Source organism: Meriones unguiculatus, chromosome 1, assembly GCF_030254825.1.
Source record: "Meriones unguiculatus strain TT.TT164.6M chromosome 1, Bangor_MerUng_6.1, whole genome shotgun sequence".
Lineage (NCBI taxonomy): Eukaryota > Metazoa > Chordata > Mammalia > Rodentia > Muridae > Meriones > Meriones unguiculatus.
In genome coordinates this window covers 4,327,777-4,349,995 of record NC_083349.1, presented here as the reverse complement: position 1 = coordinate 4,349,995, position 22,219 = coordinate 4,327,777, and the positions used below count along the sequence as shown (strand labels likewise).

The window sequence follows — 22,219 nt, the reverse complement described above, 5'->3', positions numbered from 1 at the left end:
CTGAAATCTCATCCCTGGGGAGACAAGAGGTGGGATGCCTGTTGCCAGTGTGAGGCCACAGAGGCCAGCTAGGGACACACAGCAAGACCCTGTCAAAATAATTAAAACCACGAAGCCTCAAGCGGAGGTACCAGGTCTGGCTGGCACTGTGGGGGTTTGAGCCTGGCAGAGGGCAACTGTGCTGAGCTCTCCAGTCAGGGAACATGGTGTGCTCCTCAGCAATGCAAGGCATGGAGACCAAAACTACTACTAAGGGTCATCAGGGGTCTTTCTCCTCACATCTCTCCCAGGCTCAGAAAGACCAAGCCCCAGACACGGGTAGGAGGGGACAGGGAACTGGGCTGTTGCTGTAAACACGTGGCCCCACCTGGAACGGAAGCACCTGCGGTGAGGGGGGCCACACCTCTGAACAATGGCTTCAGATTCCTCAGGGTCCGGTCCCCCGCAGCTCTGGGCTTGTCCCCCTTTTGGGTCTCTCCTGGGTGGCTGGCAGGCTCCCAGCTTGGGCGGTGGCCCCCTGACCTGTCCCTGCCCCTTCCTGCTCGCTTTGATGCGGCCCCACTTCCTTTGACAGGAACCCCCTCCCTCAGGGCTGGTAAAAGGCAGAGGGCTGTGGGAAGGCAGTGGTGCAGCATCTCTTCGAGGCAGAGGACTTTCCTCAAGGCCCTGTCTCCCAACCCTTGTACCAGTGCTGCGCCTCAGACCCTGGTACAGGTCTGGGGGACAGGGACCTGGGGACCCCAGCAGCGGCAGCTCCAGCTCCAGCCGTAGGACTTTCTCCCAGGTCTGTTTTCCTCCCCCCCACCGGGGTGACTTTCCTGAGTGGTGTCTGCACCACTCCCATATCCACACCTGTAAACCTAGGGACCTCTGCCCACCTCCCACCCCTATCATCCTCTCCCTAGACACAAGCACTCTGAAGTGGGAGACAGGGGTTCCAGAAGCAGACTGTGATTCTCAAGGTGGAGAAGCTAGGTGTCCTCACCTACAAGGTGAGTGTGGGACCCTGTTTGCTGTTCAACTGTGGGAACACCAGAAGACTAGAGGCAAAGCTCAGGCTGCTCTCTGGGACACTTAAGGGCCTAAAATTAATCTGAGGCCAGGGGCTCCACCCTCACTTACTTCCTCCCAAGAGACTAGGGGTGGGGAAGGAACATGGGCCAGCCACCCCAGGTAATACTGGCTGGGAACAGTGGCCCGTGTGTGTAATCCCAGCACTCAGGAGGGGGCAAGTGGATCTAGTACATCTGAGTTCAAAGCCAGCCTGGCCCACAAATTGAGTCCAGGACAGCCAAGGCTACAAAGAAATCCCATCAAAAGAAAGAAAGTCCAAGGGAACGCAGCAGGAAGCCCCCAAGGTGAAAGCCTGACACCCACTCTGGCCCAGGACACAAGAGACTCTGAGCCTGTTAAGATAGAAAATAACTTTATTTGTTCTAAGGAGTAGGCCAGGGTCTCCTCAGAACTTCTGAAACTGCTTCTTGGTGCCAGCAGCCTTGGTGACCTTGAGGACGTTGAATCTCACCGTCTTGCTCAAAGGCCTGCACTCTCCCACGGTGACAATGTCGCCGATTTGCACGTCCCTGTGGGGTTTGACAAGGAGGGGCCTCAGCAATCCCTTCATCCCCACTGACAGGCTGAGCGTGGCCACCTTGGCTCCACCCACCAGGGGTCATTCAGATGGTTGCTAAGACTAACACAAGCTATCATTTCTTTCCCAGACACTGAGCGATGGCTACCCTCGCCAGCTCTTCCCCAGTAGTCCACATCCTCCTAGCTCTGCCCACAGGCTCCCCATCAGCGGCACCCCTACTTTCATCAGTTCTCTGCACCCAGGGCCCTTGTCTCAGGTGCTCCCCCAGGCAGTCTTGTCCAGGGTTGGCCCAGGCTCCCAGAGAACTACCTGAAGCAGGGGGACAGGTGCACAGACATGTTCTTGTGGCGCTTCTCAAAGCGATTGTACTTCCGGATGTAGTGGAGATAGTCCCGGCGGATGACAATGGTCCTCTGCATCTTCATCTTGGTCACCACACCTGGGGGGTGGGAGGTCAGGTCAAGGGTAGCTCAGGAGTGCTTGAAACCAGCTGAGCGGGGCCCTTCCAGCTCCACTTCTGGCATCAGCTTTACCAAGCGGCTGTCTCAGCAGTGCCCCTGGGGACATCTGAAGACCATCGTGAACAGACATCATCTGCCAGCCTTCCTAAAACCACCCTTTAACGTCTCACTCACCAGACAGGATGCGGCCTCGGATGGAGACATTACCAGTGAAGGGGCATTTCTTGTCTATGTAGGTGCCCTCGATGGCCTGAATGGGCAAGAAAGTGCAGTTTAGATCACCACTTCCTAAGCAGAAGCAAGCATGTAGCCTCAGGGCCCCAGACTACAATTCCCAGGAGTCCCAGCGGCAGCCACCCCGAGAGGGCGGGGTGGCTGTGCCTGCACATGTGCAGGGCTACATGAGTCCCATCTGCTGGTCAGTCCCGTACCTCCTTGGGCGTCTTGAAGCCTAGACCGATGTTCTTGTAGTAGCGAGGGAGTTTTTCCTTGCCGGTTTCTCCCAGCAAAACACGCTTCTTGTTTTGAAAGATTGTAGGCTGCTTTTGGTAAGCACGCTCAGTCTGTAAGAATTAATAATCCGGAGAGGTTACAGGGAAAACTGCAAGGAGACCAGGGTTAGTTTTTCCTTCTAACCTTACAGAACTCACCCTGAAACGCCAGCCACGGAGGCCAGTGTCCCACAATGGCCCCGAATTTACTTCAGCTTACACACTAGGTCCTAACACCTCCCACAGCTCGCAGAATTCTGGCCTTTCAGCAATGTTGATTCTCGCACTCAGGACCCACACCTTGTTATTCGGACTGACCCTGGTGGGCCAAACCTTCCATACACTCGGAAGGCTGAGGCAGAATACCAAACACAAGACCTGCTTGAGCCACCCTGTGCCGACATTTAAAACCACAGCAAGCGTCGGGGCTGTAGGTCTACGGTAGAGCGCTCGAGTCCGCATGACGCCCGGGGCTCAATCCCCACTAAGGAAATAAACTGCTAAGCTAGTCTTCCCGCGTTGCCCGTAGGCCCCCGGTTACCCAGGATGAGGCCCGAAAATCATCATCTGTTGAGCCCTGAGTTTTAAGGACGAAAGCGCTAAGGAGCCCATTACTGTGTAGAACCAACGACTTCGGAAACGCCTATCGGACGAAGGCACACGCAGGCCCCTCCAGCTAATTCGTAAGACAATGAAGACCCCCAAGAAGCTCTACACTGCAGCGCGAGGCCCACAGACTCGGCGCCAGCCCACAGCTCGAACCTGAATGTCCGCCATCTTCCCTGCAGCCTGCAGAAAAGGGAGTTCGGCAACTCCCGGGCGTCCTTATCCACTACGCGAGGACTGGAGCGGAAGTGACGTAAGGGACAACCCTCCACGGCCTCGGATGTACTTCCCGTGCAGAACCCGCGATTCTAGGGCTGTCCGTACGCTGCCATGATGATGGAGGAGTAAGGGATGGGAAGGGCGCGGAGCCTGTCATCTCGCGAGATCTCAGGAGCCCGTTACCGGAAGTGCCCGTCAGGGTGGGCGAGCACATCCTGAGAGTCATAGGAGTCCGTTTGCTTCAGGAATTGAGTTCTCGGGAACCGCGTGGTTCAACCGGCCAAGCGCCCAGCGGGTCTTACCAGAGTGGCTGACTAATCATGAGCAGCTTATCTGACTGCGCAGTATTAGCTCTGTTTTTTACTAACTTTAAGTATACACACGTGCATGGGTTATGGCTATTGTGTTAATTAGCACTGGTTCCACAATAGAATATTTTTGTGGCGAGGTCTGTGTCCAAGCTGCTCTTGAAATTATGTCCTACCTACACTGGCACGACAGGTGTTTTAGAAATACATACTACTAACTTTATTTGCTTTGTGTTTTGGACAGGGTTTGTGTGTCCAAGGCTGTCTGGCTTAGAGAACCAGCTTGGGTAGGAGACCTTCCCGGAAAAACGTATCGTCCAGATAGCCTCCTAGGCTCATAACCTTACCTTGTTGAATGTATGATTTTAGGATGAGTACAGATAACGTTGGGACCAAGATTAAGCCAGGACGTAAGAGGCAGCAAGTTTCTGTGCCAGAGTCTCCTATTTACCTTGCACTTCTAGCTCTGTATAGAGAACAGCTAGGGCAGTAAAGAGTGTTTTCAAAACAGAATGATTTTGTAAATGGTGTTAGATGTGCCTTTAATCCCTGCACTCTATGGAGGTAGAGGCCCAGGGGCTTTTGTTTGGCCTGAAAGTTCAAGGTCAACCAGGGCTACATAATTTTATAAAATGTTCAAGAGTTGAATGATACATTGTCTCTAACAACCTGGGGTGGAAGAATATCAGAGGAATTCAAGAAACTTCTGAGCTATCTTCCTCCAGTCCATGGCTTTACAATTTATCAAGTATTAACATGTTAAAAAAATTACCAGGACTAGGTCCCACTTATTTACTGTAATCCCAGCACTCAGGAGGCAGGTTGGGTCCAGCCTGAGTACAGGTAGAGAACAGCCAAGGTTACAGAGAAACAGTCTCAAAGGCCAAAAACAGTTTTTGTTCATGGTCACCCATGCCCCACCCAACAGCAAGCAGTGTGAATTAAGCAGACAGGTCATCAATTAAAAAACAAGATGTTTTGAGTACAAGCTGGCCAACTCTTTGCCTAAATTAACAGGCACACATCACTTTTTGTGGAGATAGAAATCTTCTGGGTTAAGAGAGCTATTCATGTGTAAATACAACAGGAACTTCTTGGATCATGGCATAGCAACCGCCTATGCTACCATGCGCACGTTTGTTCCTGTGTATGTGTGGGAACAACCACGAGGTACCCTTGAATTCCCATGCCACCCTGACACTCCAAGCCCTAATCCTTTCATGATAAAGTAACAATCTGAACCCTAATCGATCTTTCCCAGGTTCAAATTGGCTGATCCAACTCACCAACTCTACAAGGTTCAACAAAAAGAGACCAAGAAAAACTGCCTAGTGTGATCTTGACTTGCCTTTTGTTGGTAGCCTTTGCCCCTGCCTACACAGCATTGTGCAAAGACACCTCTTTAACAGTCAAATAATTTATTTCCACACAGACCCTCCCAGGGATTGGGAAGGAGCAAAGGCAGTACACCTGGCCGGTTGTCTTCCCAGCCCAGGCTTGCTGCCCTGTTGTCCCAGCTGCCCTGGGTTAGGAGGACAGCCCTGCTCCTTCCACTTTAAAGGCCGAATCCCAATAATTCCCACAGTAACTCAATAAGAGCTGTTTAAAGGTAACCTCTACCATGGGAGCAGTGACTAAAGCACCTTTTGTCCCCACCTCCCTGGACTGGACGGCAGTGGAGAAAGTGCAAGCCAGGCAGGCATGAGGCACAAAGTCTTTATTGGTCTCACACCAGGAGTCCATTGGTCTTGAGGACCTCTGTGAACTTGCTGATTTTCTTCTCCACATTCTTCTCTGCTTGTTTCCGTAGCCTCTGTGGGGTGAAGGCAAGTGGCAATGAGTGGCTGCCTCTCACCTATGGCCACCCTAACCCTGGGGTGGAGGTGCTCCTGTCCTCACCAAAAGCTGCTTCTTCTTCCGATAGTGGATCTTGGCCTTTTCCTTCCGCTTCTCCTCAAGAGTGGCTGTCACTGCCTGGTACTTCCACCCGACCTCATGAGCCAGACGCCCCAGGTAAGCAAACTGCAGGGGCACAAGGCTGTAAGAACATGGAAGGTGCCCCGGCAGCACAAGGGTGAGCTCTATTAAAGGACACTCTCCTCCCAATACCCTCCTGGCATCAGCTTTGCCTGTGGCATTATCGGCACTGCCTGCTGAGCGGCATCCGCAGACCATCGTGAGAAAAATACCATCATTTGCCAGTCCAGAGGTCCCACTTAATCCACTCTAACCTGTAGCTTACCTTTCTGGTAGGCTTCAGCCTCACAACCTTGAGGGCGGCAGGGACCACCATCCGCTTTTTCTGTTAGAGAAGGAGAGGGGCTCAGACACGTGTTGACCTCAAGACACCTAGGAAGGAGGCTGGTGGGGCAGGCGTCTCAGCTAGTAGCGTTTTCATGAGGCTCAAACAATGTAGGTAATAGAACATCACAGACGCTGGACGCATTTACTGTGAGGCTAGGCTGCAAGGCTCACCTTGTCATAGGGTGGAGGGATTCCATCCAACACCTTGAGGCGTTCCAGGGCAGCCTGGCCTCTCTTGGTCTTGTGGGGCAGCATGCCTGTGGGTGTAACAGCAGGCCTACTCTTCAGAAGGGATTAAAAACTCCTTCTTACCCCAGAGCAGGAAGACCAGCAAGCCTCAGATGGTAGTGCATGTAGAGTCATCTCATAGTTGGGAAACTCGAACATGAGTGGGAAACATCCTCATCATAGGCTGTCATATCCCTCATCCTCCCTGTCACCCAGACCCATTTTACCTCTCACAGTGCGCCAAAAAATGCGGCTTGGGGCTCTGAAGTGATAGGGGCCCCGAGAGGGGTTGGTGTTCATCCGCTTCCGGAGAAAGGCCAAATACTTTACTGCCAGGAGGAAAAGTGGAGGTCTCCTCAGTCCCACAAGCAGCTCCTAAGGAGCTAAGACCCAAGCCAGCAACTCCCACCTACAGACTATCCCTCAGCCCTAACTTACACTTGTTTCTGTAGAAGTTTCCAGAAATGTTGATGCCCTCACAGCGTACAACCACCACCTTCCGGCCTGGACAGAAAAAGGGGTCGTGGAGGTGTTACCAGTCACACCTAATACCCAGCAAAGACAAACCCATGAGTCCCAGAGGGAGGAGGGGCTGGCAAGTCTCAGAGCGGTGCATGGGTTGATCTCACAGTCGCGAGACTCAAACGAAAGATGGTGATTATTGCTCATCACTGACTGCCAGGCAAACGGAGATCCTGAATGAAACTTACCCAGGAGGACCTGCTTGGCCACAATGGCCGCCAGGCGGCCCAGGAGATGGCCTCGGCCATCCAGCACCAGAACCTGTGGGAGACAGAAAGCTTAGGCAGCAGTTTGGCTCTCCTGATTTCATGTTATCAACCTGTTCAGTGCCTCTCCGTGACAGAATACCTAGCAACCAGATGAAACCAGAGCTCAAAAGGGGCACAACAAACCAAGAGCACGTGAGGCTGACAGCACAGCAGGCCTCAAGCACTTGCAACCCTTTAGCCTTCCTCACGTGGGGTCACTTTAACACCCTCCCAGGCCTCAAACTCTGGGCTTGTTTGGACCTACTCACAACACTTACGGGCACATGTTAAAAATTCTGTATTAAGAATTTTCAGACAAGTTTAGCCATGTGGCTCTTCATCTGAGCCTCAGGTTACTCATAAACCACAGCCATGTTACAAGCAGCCCGAAACAAAACCAATTAACTCAGTACGATGGCTGTCCTGTAAGTCTAATTTTGGGGAAACAGGCCAGAATGGTAGCGTCCAAAGCAAAACTTCCTTGACAATATAACGTTACAGTCTTCAGTTCGCAGATATGGTGGCGTGTGCCAAGAAAGCCATTCCACAGCCACCCTCCTTATAACAATATTTCTGGAGCTTCTCCAGGTATGAAGTTCACAATCGTTCCACAGACATTATCACTTAACTGGACTTCCCCAGCAGCCTTTCAGGTATCTGAAAATAGCAGGAAAGGTGCAATTCTTGACTTGCCTCAAACTCACGACATTCCTGTCTGTCACCAGTGGTTGATTTTACAGGCCTCATCAATTTATCCCGTAACAGTAAAAAAACTCAGAAAACACCATTTACAGGTTTAAAAGCCAAAATGCCGGAAGGAACAGAAAACCTAAAATCACGAGAACTCGGAGCCATTTCAGCAATTTCTCTTTACCTAGGACGACACAATCGTTCACGAGCAACCCCGAGGTCCCCCCATCCCATCGCCTGGGATGAAGCCTGTCAAAGTTCTTTCCGGGAGCTGGGAACACCAGCTCCCCTTCCGTCTACCCCGGGTAAACGCCGCGTTCTGGTCGGCCCATACCTAAGCACAGCGGCGGCTCCCCATGCCCACGTTACACGCCCCTCGTGTCAAAACGGGCCCACTTCGCTTAGCTGCCGTCCTTAAGTCCCATCGCTCACGAAGACTGGAGCGGAGGACCCCATTCCGCTCCCGCCTGGAGCCCACCCGACCCGATCCGCCCGGCACGCGCAGAGCCCGAACCTGCCCCTCCGCCATCTTCGGCAGCCGCCTGGGAAAGGAGGAGGTCTTGGCGCAGGGTTTCTTATCCCTTGCTGCAGGGGCGGAGGAAGTGACGCAACCGGGCCGAGCAGAATTCCCTGGCTTCTCATTGGTGGAAGTGGTGTGCGCTCATGCACAGGAAGGCGGGCCTTTTTTATATTGTCCAATCAGAGGATCGTTTGCGTTACACCTTAGCGGCCATGACTGTGCGGGGCGAGGGGTCACGTGGGTCTCGAGGCCGCTTCGGGGAGACAAGGCCGTCCAGCCCCGGCGGCCATATTTTGGAGGGAGTGCTAGTCTCCATTCATGGATCCGTGCTGTGGAGCGCCATTACCACCCTCAAGTCATGACGGTTGCATGACACGTGGTGGCCATAAGGGGGCGAGCATACGTCCTGGGCTGCCGTCGGTGCTTAAACCGCTTCAGCTGGGCTTATAACGGTCTGAGAGCCCAACCTCATGGTGTGCGTGACAATTGCTGGCCTTTTCTCATCTGGGAGTTTAGGACTATCAGACGGGTGGGGGTAGTCTTCCAAGATGGAAGACTAGGGCGAAGGAAGGGCTTCCAGGTTCATGAGACTCAGGCGCACTCATTTGCTTCCCCCCAACAAATAAAACAAAATGTAGAATGATCAGTCTCAGAGACTCATTTTCTCCAAGAAAGCCTCCCCAAATATCCCAGCTTGAGTCGATTCCTCCTGGAGGCTTCAACACTTGCTTTCCTGCTACTTTGGGGCCACGATCTTGGGGAATTGGGTCTGTTTCTGCCTCACATCAGGGTCCTACGGAGCATTACCGAGTGCTGACCCTGGACCATTGGAGGCCTCAGAAAACAAACAGAACTCTTTGTTTTGGCTTTTGATACAGGATTTCTGCAATTCAGACTGCCTTAAATTTGAGATCCTGCGTCTGCTTCTGGAGAACTGGATTACATCACCAAGCACCACAAAACCAAGATTCTGAAACTTAAACCCACCCATTCCCTGTCCCACCCACAGATAAGCCTGAAAGAGCTAGTAAAACACACACACACACACACACACACACACACACACCAAAAAACATTTATACACAAATTCATGGGTCCAAAGATTTTGCACAGAAATGAGTGAGTGGGGCTTTTGTTAGGTTCTGATGTTGACTCCATCCTGGGGAGAGATGTGGCAGGGCGATGTCCAAGAGGGAGCCAGCCTCCACCCACTTTTCCCTGTGCCCAGGCAACGTCTGTCAGGTGACTCCTGCTTGGCCTCAGTAAGCTCAGATCATCAATGGTCTCTGAAGACCAGAGTTCTCAGCCTGCACTCTATCACTAACCACACCCACAGCCTCTTTCAGGAGAAAGATAGGCATGTCCGCTACACCCTCCCACCCCTCACCACTCCTCAGCCCACTCCCCACCCTGCTTAGGTTAACCTCGAACTACCAGTAGATAACCCACAATCCCTGATCCTGATACCTCTTCTTCAGAGTGCAGGGAATACAGACTTGCACCAAAAAAATCTGCTCCAAGTCTTTTCTTTTCTAAAGGGGCTCTTAAATCAGACAAGGTGGCCCACACCTTTAATCCTTTTGCAGAGGATCTCTGAGTTCCAATGGAGCCTGGTCTACACAGCAAATCCCAGGTCAGAGAGGGATCCATGAGACCCTGTTTTCAAAACAAACAAATCAAGGCTTCCGAGGGGGCGTCAAGAGTTAACAGGCCTCTGCCTCGACCTCTGATAACCTGAGATGCATCCCTGGGACCCATGAGGTGAAAGGAGAAAACCAGCTTCCCACAAGTTGTCCTCTGACTTGTACTCGGATGCCATGTGTCCCCCTGTGTGTGATTTTTTTTAAAAGATTGGGGGGGGTGTAATTTTGAATAAAGAGGAATTACTGTCTGGTGTGGTGTGACCCCAACACTCCAGAGGGTAGAGGCAGGAGAATTGCCGCCAAGTTCCAGGACATCTGAGCTACATAGACCCTATCTCAAAAAATAATAAATAAATAGAGTTGGGATTACAGACACGTGCCACTATGACTGATAAATGGTGTGTGTTTCACGGGAAGCCACAAATGCAGAGGCTGTTCCTCGATCTAATTGCGTTAAGTGAGCTGACAGGGAATCTGTTTTGGCTGTGTGAGTACTAAGCGCTGCTGAAGGGTTTCTGCTGAGCCTGTATGTGTGGCAGCTGCAGAAGGAACCCAGAGTCCAGCATAAGCAAGGGCCTTGCCACTAAGTTCCAGCGACAGCATTTATGGTTTTTATTGTCATTATGAGACAGATCTCATGAAGTCTCTCAGACTGGCCTTGAAGTTTTGATCCCTCTGCCTCTGAGATTTCAGGCCCGCAGCACTGTACCCAACAGTCATTTTTATTTTAAGGAGTAGAGATGAAAGAAGCAACCTCACAGGGCTACAGTGTGCTCCCCTCCTTGCTTTGTTTTTCTTAAAGTCAGTGTCCCCCAGTTTCAGCATCTCTAGTCCAGAAACACTAGAATAAGAGATGTCTGTTACCATGCCTAGACAGTGTCCTCTGGGCTGGGGATGTAGCTCAGCAGCACAGCATTTGCCTAGCTTGTTCCTTGTTTTGGTTCCCTGGCACCTCTAGCACCAAGAAAGAAAAGAAAAGCCTTGTTGCATATAGCATGCCTATAACTCCAGCTGTTGGGAAGGTTGGGGCAGGAAGATTTGTGGAGGTATTCAAAGTCACTTTGGGCAATATGGTGAAACCTCATCTGAAAAAAAAAATGTGTCACTGGATTGAGTGACACTTTTTGTTGTTGTTTGCTTATTTGAAACAGGAGACAAGGGTTTGCTGTGTATCTCACCATGGCCTTGAACTCACCACATAGTCAGGCATGGCCAGACCTTGCAGCTATCCTACTCTGGCCTCCCAAGTGCTGGGATTACAGATATAACCTCCACATGAGAGAAAGTGTAAAACACAACAAATTCTTAAATGTGGGTACTTGCAGGAGACCCACCTTCTTTCCTGCCTCCTTGCTTATTTTCCTCACTCCAGACTCTTCCCTCACAAAGCCTCCACGGCTCTCTACTGCCTGCTGATGGTGGAAGCAGCGGAAACCCCCTGAGCTTTGCTACACTGGAAGCTTAGCAAAGACTGTTCTTCCCCTGACACACACACACACACTTCTCCGCTGCCCCTCCTGTCAGACATAGTGAGAAAGCCCCCAAATCTTGGACTGACTTTCTACCCCCAAGTCTGGCCACTCCAGACTCTAGTATAGGTAGAAGACTCACCGAGGTAAGAGCCTGGCTGAGTCAGCACTGCACAAGTGTCACATCCTAGGGACAGGAGGTGAGGGGGGCCTGAGGCCCCCACAAGGTCAGCCTCAGGACGCTTGCAAGGCCAGGCCACCTGCCACCCTCAACCCTTGCCACCCACCCCATCCAACTGGCCCGGACTGTAGGCTCACTCCAGGGCGAGCCTTTTGCTGGCGGAGGCCCCAGGAAGCCTCCAGCAGCACAACCATGAGAGGCGCAGCAGGGGAGCAACAGCTGGCTGGGCTGAGGCTCTGGAAGCTTGGTGGTTTCTAAGACTACAGGACTTCTTGGGGGCAACAGGGTAGAGGGGTCTGGGGAGAGAGAAGAACCAGGTAACTGAGGGGGTTCATCAAACAAACACTGAAAGTCCTGGAGGACCACGGGTGATGGTGCATGAGGAGCATACAAACCACAAGACCCAGGGATAAGATGAGCCCAGCAGCCCAAGGCTTTAATAATTCAGCACTCAGGAGGCAGAAGCAGACAGATCTCTGTGAATTTGAGGCTAGCCTGGTCTACATAGTGAGCTCCAGGACAGACAGGCATGTATAGTAAAACACTGTCTCAAAAATAAACCAACAACTGGGAGAAGTGGCACATGCCTTTAATCTTAGCATTTGGGGGCTGGAGAGACTGCTCAGAGGTTAGGAGCACAGGCTGCTCTCCCAAAGGTCCTGAGTTCTATTCTCAGTGACCACATGGTGGCTCACAACCATCTATAATGAGATCTGGTGCCCTCTGCTGGCATGCAGGCAGAACACTGTATATGTGATAAATAAAAAATAAATCTTTTTTAAAAAATAAAGCAAAATCCTAGCACTTGGAAGAAAGAGGCAGGTGGATCTCTCTGGGTTCAAGGCCAGTACGGTCTACAATCAAGTCCAGAACAGCCAGGGTTATTACACAGAGAAACCCTGTCTCAAAAAATAAACAAACAAAAACCAACATTGGGAATAAAAAGCATGAGCCTGGCTGGGCATGGTGGCCCACACCTTTAATCCCAAAACTCAGAAGGCAGAGGCCAGGGCATTTTAGCCTGGTCTACATAGGAAGTTACAGGCAGGCACGATTATATACAGAGACCCTGTCTTTAAAAAAAAAAATGCCAATAACAAAAGAAAAAAAGGGGGGGGGGGGCTAGAGAGATGACTCAGTGTTAAGAATACTGTCTGCTCTTCCAGAGGTCCTGAGTTCAATTCTCAGCAAGCACATGGTGGCTCACAGCCAACTAACTGGGATCTGATTCCCTCCTTGGGCATCCAGGTATACATGAAGTCAGAGCACTCATATACATAAAATAAACAAATAAATCTTAAAAAGAAAAGAAAAACTTATTGAGCCTGGCTATTAGTATTGTTACCCGGAAACTGGTGGCTCAGTTTCCCTTCCTAGTGGACAGGACTGGCCTAGACAAACAGATTTAAAATTCTGTCTCCTTCTCAAAAATAGGTAAACTGAGGCTATGAAAAGGAATGTCCCAGTCGGGCACAGTGGGCACACCTGTGATCCCAGCACTTGGGAGACAAAGGCAGGTGGATCTCTGCGAGTTCAAGGCCAGCCTGGTCTACAACAAACTGAGTCCAGGACACAACAAGGGCTATAGAAAGAAACCTGGTCTCAGAAAATAAAAAAAAAAAAAGAAAAAAAAGAAAAGAAAAGGAATGTCCTGTCTGTCCCTGAACATTTATGGCAGTTAATGGTTGCTTGCTGGTAAGGCAAGTGAATTCTTCTCAAGTATGGCATTTATAGTCAACTTTCTTCACTGGCTTGAAAAAGAAAGCAAGAGGGAGGAGATCAGTGAGATTGGGAGGGGACAAGAGAATGTAATGAATGTAATAAAAATGTATACACTTAGAAAAATGTCATGAGGCACATTATTATAGATAATTAATATATGGCGATAAAAACATGAAAAAGAGAAGGGAATGAAGCCAGATGTGGGAGCTTCACACCTGTAATCCCAGCACTCAGGACACTGAGGCAGGACGATTGCTTTGAGTTCAAGGCCAGTTCAGCTTACATAATGAGACCCTATCTCAAAAGAAAAGAAAAAGGGCCACAGAGATGGTTCAGCAGTTAAGAACACTTGCTGAGCTGGGCAGTGGTGGCACACCCCTTTAATCCCAGCACTTGAGAGGCAGAGGAAGGCATCTCTGTGAGTTTCTTGAGGCCAGCCTGGTCTAGAGTGAGTTCCAGGACAATCAAAGCTACACACAGAGAAACCCTGTCTCAAAAAAAAAAAGAAAAGAAAAGAAAAGAAATGAAATGAAAAGAAAAAGAAATAGGAAAAAGAAAGAAAAAACCACCAAAAGAAACATAACAAAACAAAAACAAAAACTAGAAAGAAAAGAACATTGCTGCTCTTGCCTTGGACCTGGTTTCATTTCACAGGGCCGACATGGGCCCTGTAATTCCAGCTCCGGGGAATCTGATGCCCTCTTCTGGCCTCTTTGGGTACCAGACACAGACACAAATTCAGTGTACTTACAGGCATGTAGATAAAACACTCATACGCATAAAAATCTTTTTTGAGAAAAAAAAAAAAAGGAGAAAGAAGTTGTCTCAAGTCTCAGCTAGTGGGGGCCCCTGGGACACAGTGAGCAAGGCTCTGGGCTGTTACCCGCTGGCACTGCGCCTCCAGCACCGGGAGAAATTCCGGCAGGCCTTCCCCAAACAGGGCTTCAGAGCCAACAGCTGCATGACGGTGTCCTGCAGGAGGTGGGAGTCGTTGGTCTGGATGAATCGAAGGCATTCTGGGAGGGGCAGGTCACCACCATGTCTCACCAGAGTCTCCACACACCCAGGGCCCTGACCTGCAGAGGACACACAGCTAGGGCCCAGGTCTCAAAGACTCCAGGGCTCTCCAGTTGTTAGGGGAGAGAACCCCTTAGCAGCAGCCTTTTCAGCTTCTGAGGCACAGACCTAGTAACAGGATTGCTAGGTGACCTCAGGGCTTGGAGGTTCCAGCTCTGCCTCTGTGGTATATGCTGTGGGCAAAAGAGCCCCTCCTCCATCAAAGACAGAGCAACTCCCCAGGCTTGGGGAGGGACTTGTCTCTCTTTATTTGTTACCAAGTCCCAGTGCTAACCTGGAAGGCACACGAAGTGACAAAATATATCTCCATGTTGACAGCCTCCAGAAGGTCCTGCCACAGTCTTCAGCCGCTCCATCCAGCGCTGGGCCAGGAAGAGGCTCCACAAGGCCTTGCAGTGTTTCTCCTGAAGATCAAGAGCTAGACCGGATCACAAGTGTGGGGGGGGGGGAGCCAGATGATTAGCAGGGAATGGGCCGGCCAGAAGGTAGAGGGAGGGTGGGTGGGTCCAGATGCCTGAAAGGGATGGGTGGGACCAGAGGCAGAGGGAGGGTGGAGCTAGGTGGCTGAAGATGATGGGCGTGGCCAGATGCCTGAGGCAGGGTGGGGGGCTAGCGACCTGAAAGAGGCTGGCCCTTGCTGGAGGCCAGAAATGGTATAAAGGGAGGGCCTGGCACTTGTGTGAACGAGGTGGGACAGGATCAAACGCCTGAGATGAGACCCGGCCAGACACCAAGGGAAAAAGGAAAAAAGGTTACAAGTCTGAAGACCGTGACGGAGGGGCGGGGCCAGGTGGCTAGGAGGGACAGGACCAGGTGCCTGAGAAGGAGGGGCCTTCTACACCTAAGGTTGAAAGGGGAGGAAGGTGGGGCCAGACCTCTGAAAGATTGAGCTAGCATGCCTGGGTCCGGGGCGGGAGTGGGGGTGGGATTCTAGATTCCCAGGTCTGAGGGAGCAGGAGCTTAGCCCACTAGCCTTGACCCTGAAGGGTGGTGCATCTTGAGTCTGGTTCCCACCTCCATCCCTGGGCCCTCCTGACTGTGACTCACATCCTGAAGACTGATGGCCACAGTGACTGGGTAATCTTTAAGCAGGTGGTCAGTCTACAGGAGAAAACAAGGTGAGGCCTGACTGAGAACAAGAGACAAATCACAGAGAGTTGTCGGAGGAGTTGGAAACAGACCCTGAGACGAGGGAACAAGGCCACAGAAAAAGGACCCACATAAAGAAGAAGGGACCCATAGAGAGATACCAAGAGATAGAGACTCGAAGCAGACAGAAGACACACAGAGAGGGATCCTGAGAGAGACAAAGAGGAACATGGACCCAGAGTGGAGGGCAGAAATGGAGAGAGAAACCTAGAGAGAAACAGCAGACATACAGTTGAACAGGGACTCAGAAAGAGATAGACACACACACACAGAGCCAGAGACCCAGAGATAGAGACACTGAGAGACAGTGGCAGAGGTGTGAAATGGGGACCCAGCACAGTGGCCTGGCCTAGGTGGGAGCCATCTCACCAGCTTGTTGATCTTCCTGTGGAAGCTGGTAGAGATGGGACTGTGGCTGAAGTAACAGGTGTGTCCCTCAGGCAAGGGCTCAGCAGCAGCAGCAGCAGCAGCAGCAGCAGCAGCAGCAGCAGCAGCAGCAGCAGGACTACAGGATGGTGCTGTCGGCGCCTGACTTCCATTCAGGGGCTCCCTGTATCCTGCTTCCTTCCTTAACTGAGTGAATCTGCCTGTCCTGCACCTTGACTGGTGTGACAAACCTGTGTCCATCTTTCCTCATCTCATCCTGCATCGTCCCGTCCTCTCTCTTCTTCTGATGCTGTCCTGTGTCTATCTCCTCATGCCTCCATCCCCTGCCCATCTCCCTTCTCCATCACCCCTCAGGTATACATACTCACATTTGGGCTCCAGGCTGGTGCCAGCACTGTCATCTCTGCCGGGGACCCCTCATGCCTATGGCAGGGTCTTGGAAGCAACAGAAGTGCAGGGCTGGGACTCATACCCTGCAGCCCCCTCCCCACCCGCCCCTGTACCCCGCCACCCCGTCCTGCCACCCTTGATGTGGGTGCCTTTCTGCCTCCTGCTCCCACAGGCTTCCTGAATGAACCCCAGTGACGGTGAAAAGCCATCTCCCTTTCTAAGAACCCTGACCGACATCCGGTCCCCAGAATCCTCCCTAAGTCTTTCACCCTGCTCCCTCAGCCCGGCAGTGGGGACTTTGGGACCACCCCTCGTGGACCTGGAAAGCCATTCACCCCACGCACCAGGCTTGCCCAGCTGGGTGTGGAAAGACCGCGCTGGGTGACAGCTAAAGACCCGAAAGTGAAAGGAAGCTTTGGGGTAGACAGTGCCAGGGCTGCGTTCGTGCCCTGGCGGGACGTGGGACGCGCCGCCTAGTGGTGACAAGTGGCGCAGCCCGCTCACGGACAGCGACAGGGGGCAACGAAGCCTTCCACCTTCGAAGTGTATGTAGAACTGACCAGTGCCAGTCACTTCAGCTGCCACCATACTGGCCTTGCCTTCACCATCTCCCTTAAGGACCGTCACAGCGGCCTCCTTTCTGAGTTCCCTTCTTCCTAGCCCCCATCTGCTCCCAGGGATGAAGACTTGTGAACCTGTCAGGTGAGTCCCTCCGGTCTGGGCTCCTGATTCATGCGGGATCAAAGTCGAGTCTTCCAGCAAAGACGGGTGGTCCAGATCTGTCACCCCAGTTACCAAGGAGCCTGAGACAGGAGGCTGGCCTTGGTTCAATGCTGGCCTGAGCAATTCACTAAGACCCTGTCTCAAAAAGTACAAAGGACAGGCACACAGCTCAGCTGGAGAGCAGCTGCTCAGAATCCACTAGCGAATCCGTGGCGGGAGCACTTGCCTAGCATGCTCAAGGCCCTTTACTCAATTTATAGCCCTGCCTGACCCCTCCAAAAAGTGGCCACGTAGAGCTGTAGTGTGACCCTGTGCTTACCTAGACCCTTCCCCCTTCTAACCTCATGCTTTGTTCCTTTCCAACCTAGCCATCCTTGGTGTGTCTGAGGTGGGCATACTCTTGCCCCAGGGCCTTTGCGCTAGCTATGAAACACCCTTCTCTCCAGGTACCTGTGCCCTCCCCCACAGCTTCGCTTACACACACAAGGCAAAGGCTTCATGACATCCCTTTCCAAGTGGCAACCCTTGCAGCATCAGACTCACCCTGCTGTGTTATCGCCACTTAACACACCTGCGGTTTGCTTATCTTGCCCATTATCTTGGCCTCTTCGGTGGCTGTGTCCACCCTGCAAAGTCCTTGCACCCAGAACTACGCCTGGCCTGGCCAGAGCAGCAACTACACAGGTGTTAATTCGGTGAACGTACTGGCAGGCCCTGACCTCATCCTAGTTCATCACTGCTGGCTAGCACGGGACGTGTCCTGTCTGGGTTTTGGTTTTAGTTCCTAGGAAATAAATCCTTGGGGATTTTCCAAGTATGGGGAGCGCCATTGTTTATCAGGCCTGGCACCTGGATGGTACCTGAGTTCGCCTTGAGGCAATTCAGAAAGGAGCTGGTTGTGCCTGAAAGTCCAAGAATGAAGAATGTGATACAGGGGAGGCAGGAGGACCAGGAGTCAAGGTTAGCCTTGGCACCATAAGACCCTGTCTCATACTAGGCAGGACGTTGTGACGATGTCAATCGCAGCACTTAGGAGAGGCAGAGGGAAAGGGAGATGGGTCTCTGTAAATTCAAGGCCAGCTTGGCTTACACAGTAAGCTGCAGACCAGCTGAGGCCACACAGTGAGACCCTGTCTCAAAAACATAAAACACAAGAAAACCTAACCAACCAAACAAACAAACAAACCACACCAATGCTGGCAAGAGGGCTCAGCAGGTAAAAGTGCCAACTCTGAAGCCTGAGAACCTGAATTAAATCCCTGGGACCCACGGAGAAGAGAAAGCCCACTTCTAAAGGCCGCTCTCTGACCTTCATGTGCAGCCCAACGGTGAGGACACATATACACACAACTTTAAAGCAAAAAAGAGGCCAACTGTGGTACTGCTTGTGGGTGTGAGTTTGAGTGACAGCTCACCTACCTGTTGGAAGATCCAGGGGCTTTGCCTTTCTACTAGGGCTCCAATGTGAATTCTGAATCCTGGAAAAAGTTCTCTCCTGTGTTTCAGCCTAGCCACATGAGACCACGAGACCCCATCTCAAAGGCCGGATGCTGCTGCTGCTGCTGGTCTCAGGACTCCCAATCTTCACCAAAGCTTACAAACTGGACCCACAGTCCCTGCAGCTCTTTGTTTCAACCACAGTGATCTGGGATGACTCTGTGTGTGTGTGTGTGTGTGTGTGTGTGTGTGTGTGTGCGTGTGCGTGCGTTTTGAGACAGGGTTCCTCTCTGTAGCCTTGACTGTCATGGACTCACTTTGTGGACCAGGCTGGCCTGGAACTCACAGAGATCCTCCTGCCTCTGCTGGGACTACTGAGCCTGGCTCGTGAGATAACTCTTGTGTTAGCTTCCTACTGATTTAACAAAAGATTACAAGTTGAGTAGCTAAAAACTGCAGAAGTTTATCCCCAGCCAGGTGGTGGTGGCACACACCTTTAACCTCAATACTTAGGAGGCAGAGGCCAGTCTGGTCTACAGAGTAAGTTCCAGGATGGCCAGGGCTACACAGACAAACCCTGTCTCAGGGGGAAGAAAAGTTTATCCCCATCAGGTCTAGAAGCAGGAGTCCAGCTGGCTATGCTCTCTCTGCCAGACCCAGGGGAAGCAAGCCTTAGAACAGTCAGCTCCCGGGGCCTTTGGCATGCTTGGTTGGGTGCCACTTCCCTTGCTCTGATCTCCAGTCTCCCCACACCCCTGCACATTGCCTCTGCTGTGTCTTCTCTGTCACAAGTGGCTTGCTCTTGGATTTAGGGTCAACTTAGATAATGTATGGGGCCCTCAAGATCCTAGGGCATAGATAGTACAGTGCTTGGCTAGCATACAGGAAACCCTGGATTCCATCTCCAGCATGGCGGACACGGAGCACACTTGCAAACCCAGCAAAACCATCCTTCAGCCAGCCTGGACCACAAAACCAACACTCCACCCGGCTCCCCTGCGCTCTGCGTCCCCACTGCTGAGGCACAGATAGTGGGGTGCACAAGCCATGGTTAGCTTGCTGAGCAGTGTTGCTCTTAGAGCACCAAAGCTGCTCTGTGTAGCACTTCAGGGGGTTTGTCACATCCAATCAACAGGTGTCACACTAGTGCTGGCTTTGTCCCTGTGAGAGCTAGCCCCTCAGACCCTATAAGGTGAAGTTTTTCTGCCCTAATCTGGGAGATGAGGTAGTAAGCTGGACAAAGTGCAAGGTGTCTTGTTTTTGTGCAGTTCTGGGGATTGAACCAGGACTTCCCCCACACTAGGCATGCTTTCTGCTGTTGAGCCATGCCCCAGGCTCTCACTGGTGGATTCTAGGCAGCTCTGCTGCTCACCCACACCTCCAAACCTGTTCAGTGTTCTCTCTCTTCTTTGGTTCATCTACATCTCTAGCCTGTTCCCAGCCTTTCCCGCAGCACCCATGTCCCCTCTGGAAATTCTGACATGCTTCTATTGTTGCTTTGGCTAATGACTTGAGAGTGGAAATTGAAGGTTACTCCTGGGAGAAGCCCAAGAGGCTTGGAAATGGATGTGAGGGAAGTGAGCTTGTGTTGTGGTGACCCTGTCCTAATTTTTTTCATGTGTTGGAAACTTAACCCCCACATTCCCGTTGCTGCTATCTCCGGGTGGAGCTTTAATGGAGTAATACACTGGGCCTGGTATCTTAGCACTGTAAGGCTGGGGCAGGAGAATCACTGTAAGTTCTAGAACAGTTTGGGACATTGAGTTCTAATTCTGCCAGGCTTAGTCAGACTCTCTTTTTGACAGTCTCACTAAGAAACACTGTGTAGCCCTGGCCTGGAACAATGGGAGGGCACAATCACGGTGAGTGGTGTCACCCATGGCCTGGTGGTTCTGGGTTCTATTAGAAAGCAGGCTGAGCAAGCCACGAGGAGCAAGTCAGAAAGCAGCACTCTTCCGTGGCCCCTGCATCAGCGGCCACCTCCAGGCTCCTGGCAGGCTTCAGCTCCTGCTTGGGCTTGCTTCCTCGGACTGTGACTTGGACCCCTGACTTGCTTTTGTCACGCTGCTTCATCACAGCAGCAGTAACCATAACTAACACACACAGCATGAAAACGGGGGAGAGGCTTTGTTGTCAAGACCTCTCTGAAGAGCTGTCATACCACGAGATACCCTCAATCCCATTATCACGCCAGAAAGGCCTGGCAAATGCCAACCAGATGGGGCCCCATGTGCTGAAGCCTTTATTCTTGGCAAGTGACAGCCTGTGGCAATCAGTTACAGCCACAGAAAATGGACTAGTAAGTTGAGCCTGATGACTTGTGCCTACCATCCCCCTGGCAGAAGGATCAGGACTCCAAGGTCATCTTTGGTGCCATAGAAGTCCAACCAGGAGATGGAGTTCAAGACCAAACCAAGCAAATAGACAAACCCCCATCAAAGAGGACACTACCAACAAACCGTAACATACAAGGAAAAAAGAAATGGATGAAGACAGCCTCCATCAGCCCAGTTCCCTGGGCAGCAGTAATGAACAGGGGGGAGAGGGGGGAAGAGGAGGAAGACCTTGGCTTGTGAAACGGATCAACAGCTGGCTATAGCCGCAGATACCGGGCTACTGCAATAAAGCCTAGGCCATTCTGACTGTTCCTCCACCCACTTCTCTTCCCTGTGGCCTCCACGTTCAGCCTGGGTGAGCATCAGAGACTCACTTGTTGTGTTTGGCTACTCACTTGTCTTGTTTTGTGACCTTGTATGGTAAAAAGGCTTTGGCAGGGAAGATTAAGGAAGAGCGCCTGTGTGCACACAAGCACACAATCCCAGCACTGGAGGCAGAGGTCGCAGGAGGATCACAAGAATTCCAGATTAGGATGTGAGATGGCTCAATGACGAGATGATGAAGGTTATGACTAACAAGCATCAACACCTAAGTTTGGTCCCAGGAACCCAAAACCAACATGGCGATGGAGAGAAATGACTCCCGTAGGCTGATTTCTGACATACATACCCCCCTACACACACACAAAATGTTGTTATTATTCTGAGACTGGGTTTTTCTGTTAGCCCCAGTTGTCCTAGAACTTGTTTTGTAGACCAGGCTGGCCTTAAAACCCTGAGATCCACCTGCCTCTGCCTTCCAAGTGCTGGGATTAAAGGTGTTTGCTACCACAGCCCAGCATAAAACTTTTTTTTTTTTTAATGAAAACAAACAAAAACAAAAACAAACCCCAAAACTTTGTTCCAGGTCAAACAGGACTACATAGTGAGACCCTACTTCAAAAACAAAACAAAACAAAACAAAACAAAACAAAACAAACAAAAAACCCTAATGAGGGGCTGGAGAGATGGTTCAGTGGATAAGAGCATGGATTGTTCTTCCAGAGGACCCGGGTTCAAGTCCCAGTACCCGCATGGCAGCTCACAACTGTAACTATAGCATCCAACACCCTCATATAGACATACAGACAAAACACGAATAAAAAAATTTAAAAAACCAACAACCCTAATGCTTCCATTCCAAAGCCAGCAGTCAGGATGAGGCGTGAGATGCACAGATTAACTATGCCCTCCGATACTGCTGAAAAAGACAAAAGAGGGGAAAAGAAAAGCGAAACTACAAACCTACAACCCAAACTAAACGCTATATCCATGGACATCTGCTGTGACAGCAAGCACCTGGTTAGCCGGGGCTCTGGGCAGCCAGGTCAGGCCTCGCAGCTGTGCCCTCAGTACCTGGCCCAGCAGAGGCGGCCTTTGCTCGGGCTGGCATATCGGGGCTGTGCTGGGATACAGACCTTCCAGTTCAAAAAGAGGACTTACAGGAAGGACGTGGCCTTGGCCCAGCCAACATT

At 51.5% G+C, this 22,219-nt stretch overlaps 3 protein-coding genes, 1 long non-coding RNA gene and 5 other non-coding genes across 9 annotated transcripts; 1 reads left to right on the top strand and 8 right to left on the bottom strand.

The window, feature by feature from the left end:
- Window positions 1–670: 670 nt before the first annotated feature.
- LOC132652985 (uncharacterized) lies at window positions 671–3,315 on the top strand. Its single transcript, XR_009590578.1, has 3 exons — window positions 671–784; window positions 906–992; window positions 3,076–3,315. It is a non-coding gene; the product is annotated as an uncharacterized LOC132652985 (long non-coding RNA).
- Window positions 1,410–3,447, bottom strand: Rps11 (ribosomal protein S11). The gene is made up of 5 exons (XM_021633969.2): window positions 3,309–3,447; window positions 2,487–2,618; window positions 2,230–2,305; window positions 1,904–2,033; window positions 1,410–1,583 (listed from the first exon to the last, which is right to left on the bottom strand). The coding sequence occupies exons 1-5, from the start codon at window positions 3,321–3,323 to the stop codon at window positions 1,460–1,462; spliced, it is 477 nt and encodes a 158-aa protein (XP_021489644.1). The 5' UTR covers window positions 3,324–3,447; the 3' UTR covers window positions 1,410–1,459.
- Window positions 2,109–2,193, bottom strand: LOC132651461 (small nucleolar RNA SNORD35). The gene has a single exon (XR_009589112.1). It is a non-coding gene; the product is annotated as a small nucleolar RNA SNORD35 (small nucleolar RNA).
- Window positions 3,448–5,381: 1,934 nt separating the features above from the next.
- On the bottom strand, window positions 5,382–8,304 carry Rpl13a (ribosomal protein L13a). The gene is made up of 8 exons (XM_021634019.2): window positions 8,186–8,304; window positions 6,922–6,994; window positions 6,650–6,715; window positions 6,439–6,540; window positions 6,155–6,240; window positions 5,922–5,981; window positions 5,579–5,701; window positions 5,382–5,492 (listed from the first exon to the last, which is right to left on the bottom strand). The coding sequence occupies exons 1-8, from the start codon at window positions 8,198–8,200 to the stop codon at window positions 5,406–5,408; spliced, it is 612 nt and encodes a 203-aa protein (XP_021489694.1). The 5' UTR covers window positions 8,201–8,304; the 3' UTR covers window positions 5,382–5,405.
- LOC132651466 (small nucleolar RNA SNORD35) lies at window positions 5,790–5,879 on the bottom strand. Its single transcript, XR_009589113.1, has one exon. It is a non-coding gene; the product is annotated as a small nucleolar RNA SNORD35 (small nucleolar RNA).
- Window positions 6,051–6,117, bottom strand: LOC132651447 (small nucleolar RNA SNORD34). The gene has a single exon (XR_009589103.1). It is a non-coding gene; the product is annotated as a small nucleolar RNA SNORD34 (small nucleolar RNA).
- LOC132651436 (small nucleolar RNA Z195/SNORD33/SNORD32 family) lies at window positions 6,315–6,399 on the bottom strand. The gene has a single exon (XR_009589099.1). It is a non-coding gene; the product is annotated as a small nucleolar RNA Z195/SNORD33/SNORD32 family (small nucleolar RNA).
- On the bottom strand, window positions 6,808–6,890 carry LOC132651440 (small nucleolar RNA Z195/SNORD33/SNORD32 family). Its single transcript, XR_009589100.1, has one exon. It is a non-coding gene; the product is annotated as a small nucleolar RNA Z195/SNORD33/SNORD32 family (small nucleolar RNA).
- A 3,590-nt stretch (window positions 8,305–11,894) lies between the features above and the next one.
- Flt3lg (fms related receptor tyrosine kinase 3 ligand) lies at window positions 11,895–22,215 on the bottom strand. The gene is given in 7 exon segments (XM_060379374.1): window positions 11,895–14,259; window positions 14,558–14,612; window positions 14,614–14,687; window positions 15,331–15,384; window positions 15,802–15,860; window positions 15,863–16,254; window positions 16,554–22,215. Coding segments are annotated over 6 exon segments (525 nt in total). The 5' UTR covers window positions 15,972–16,254; window positions 16,554–22,215; the 3' UTR covers window positions 11,895–14,085.
- Window positions 22,216–22,219: the final 4 nt, after the last annotated feature.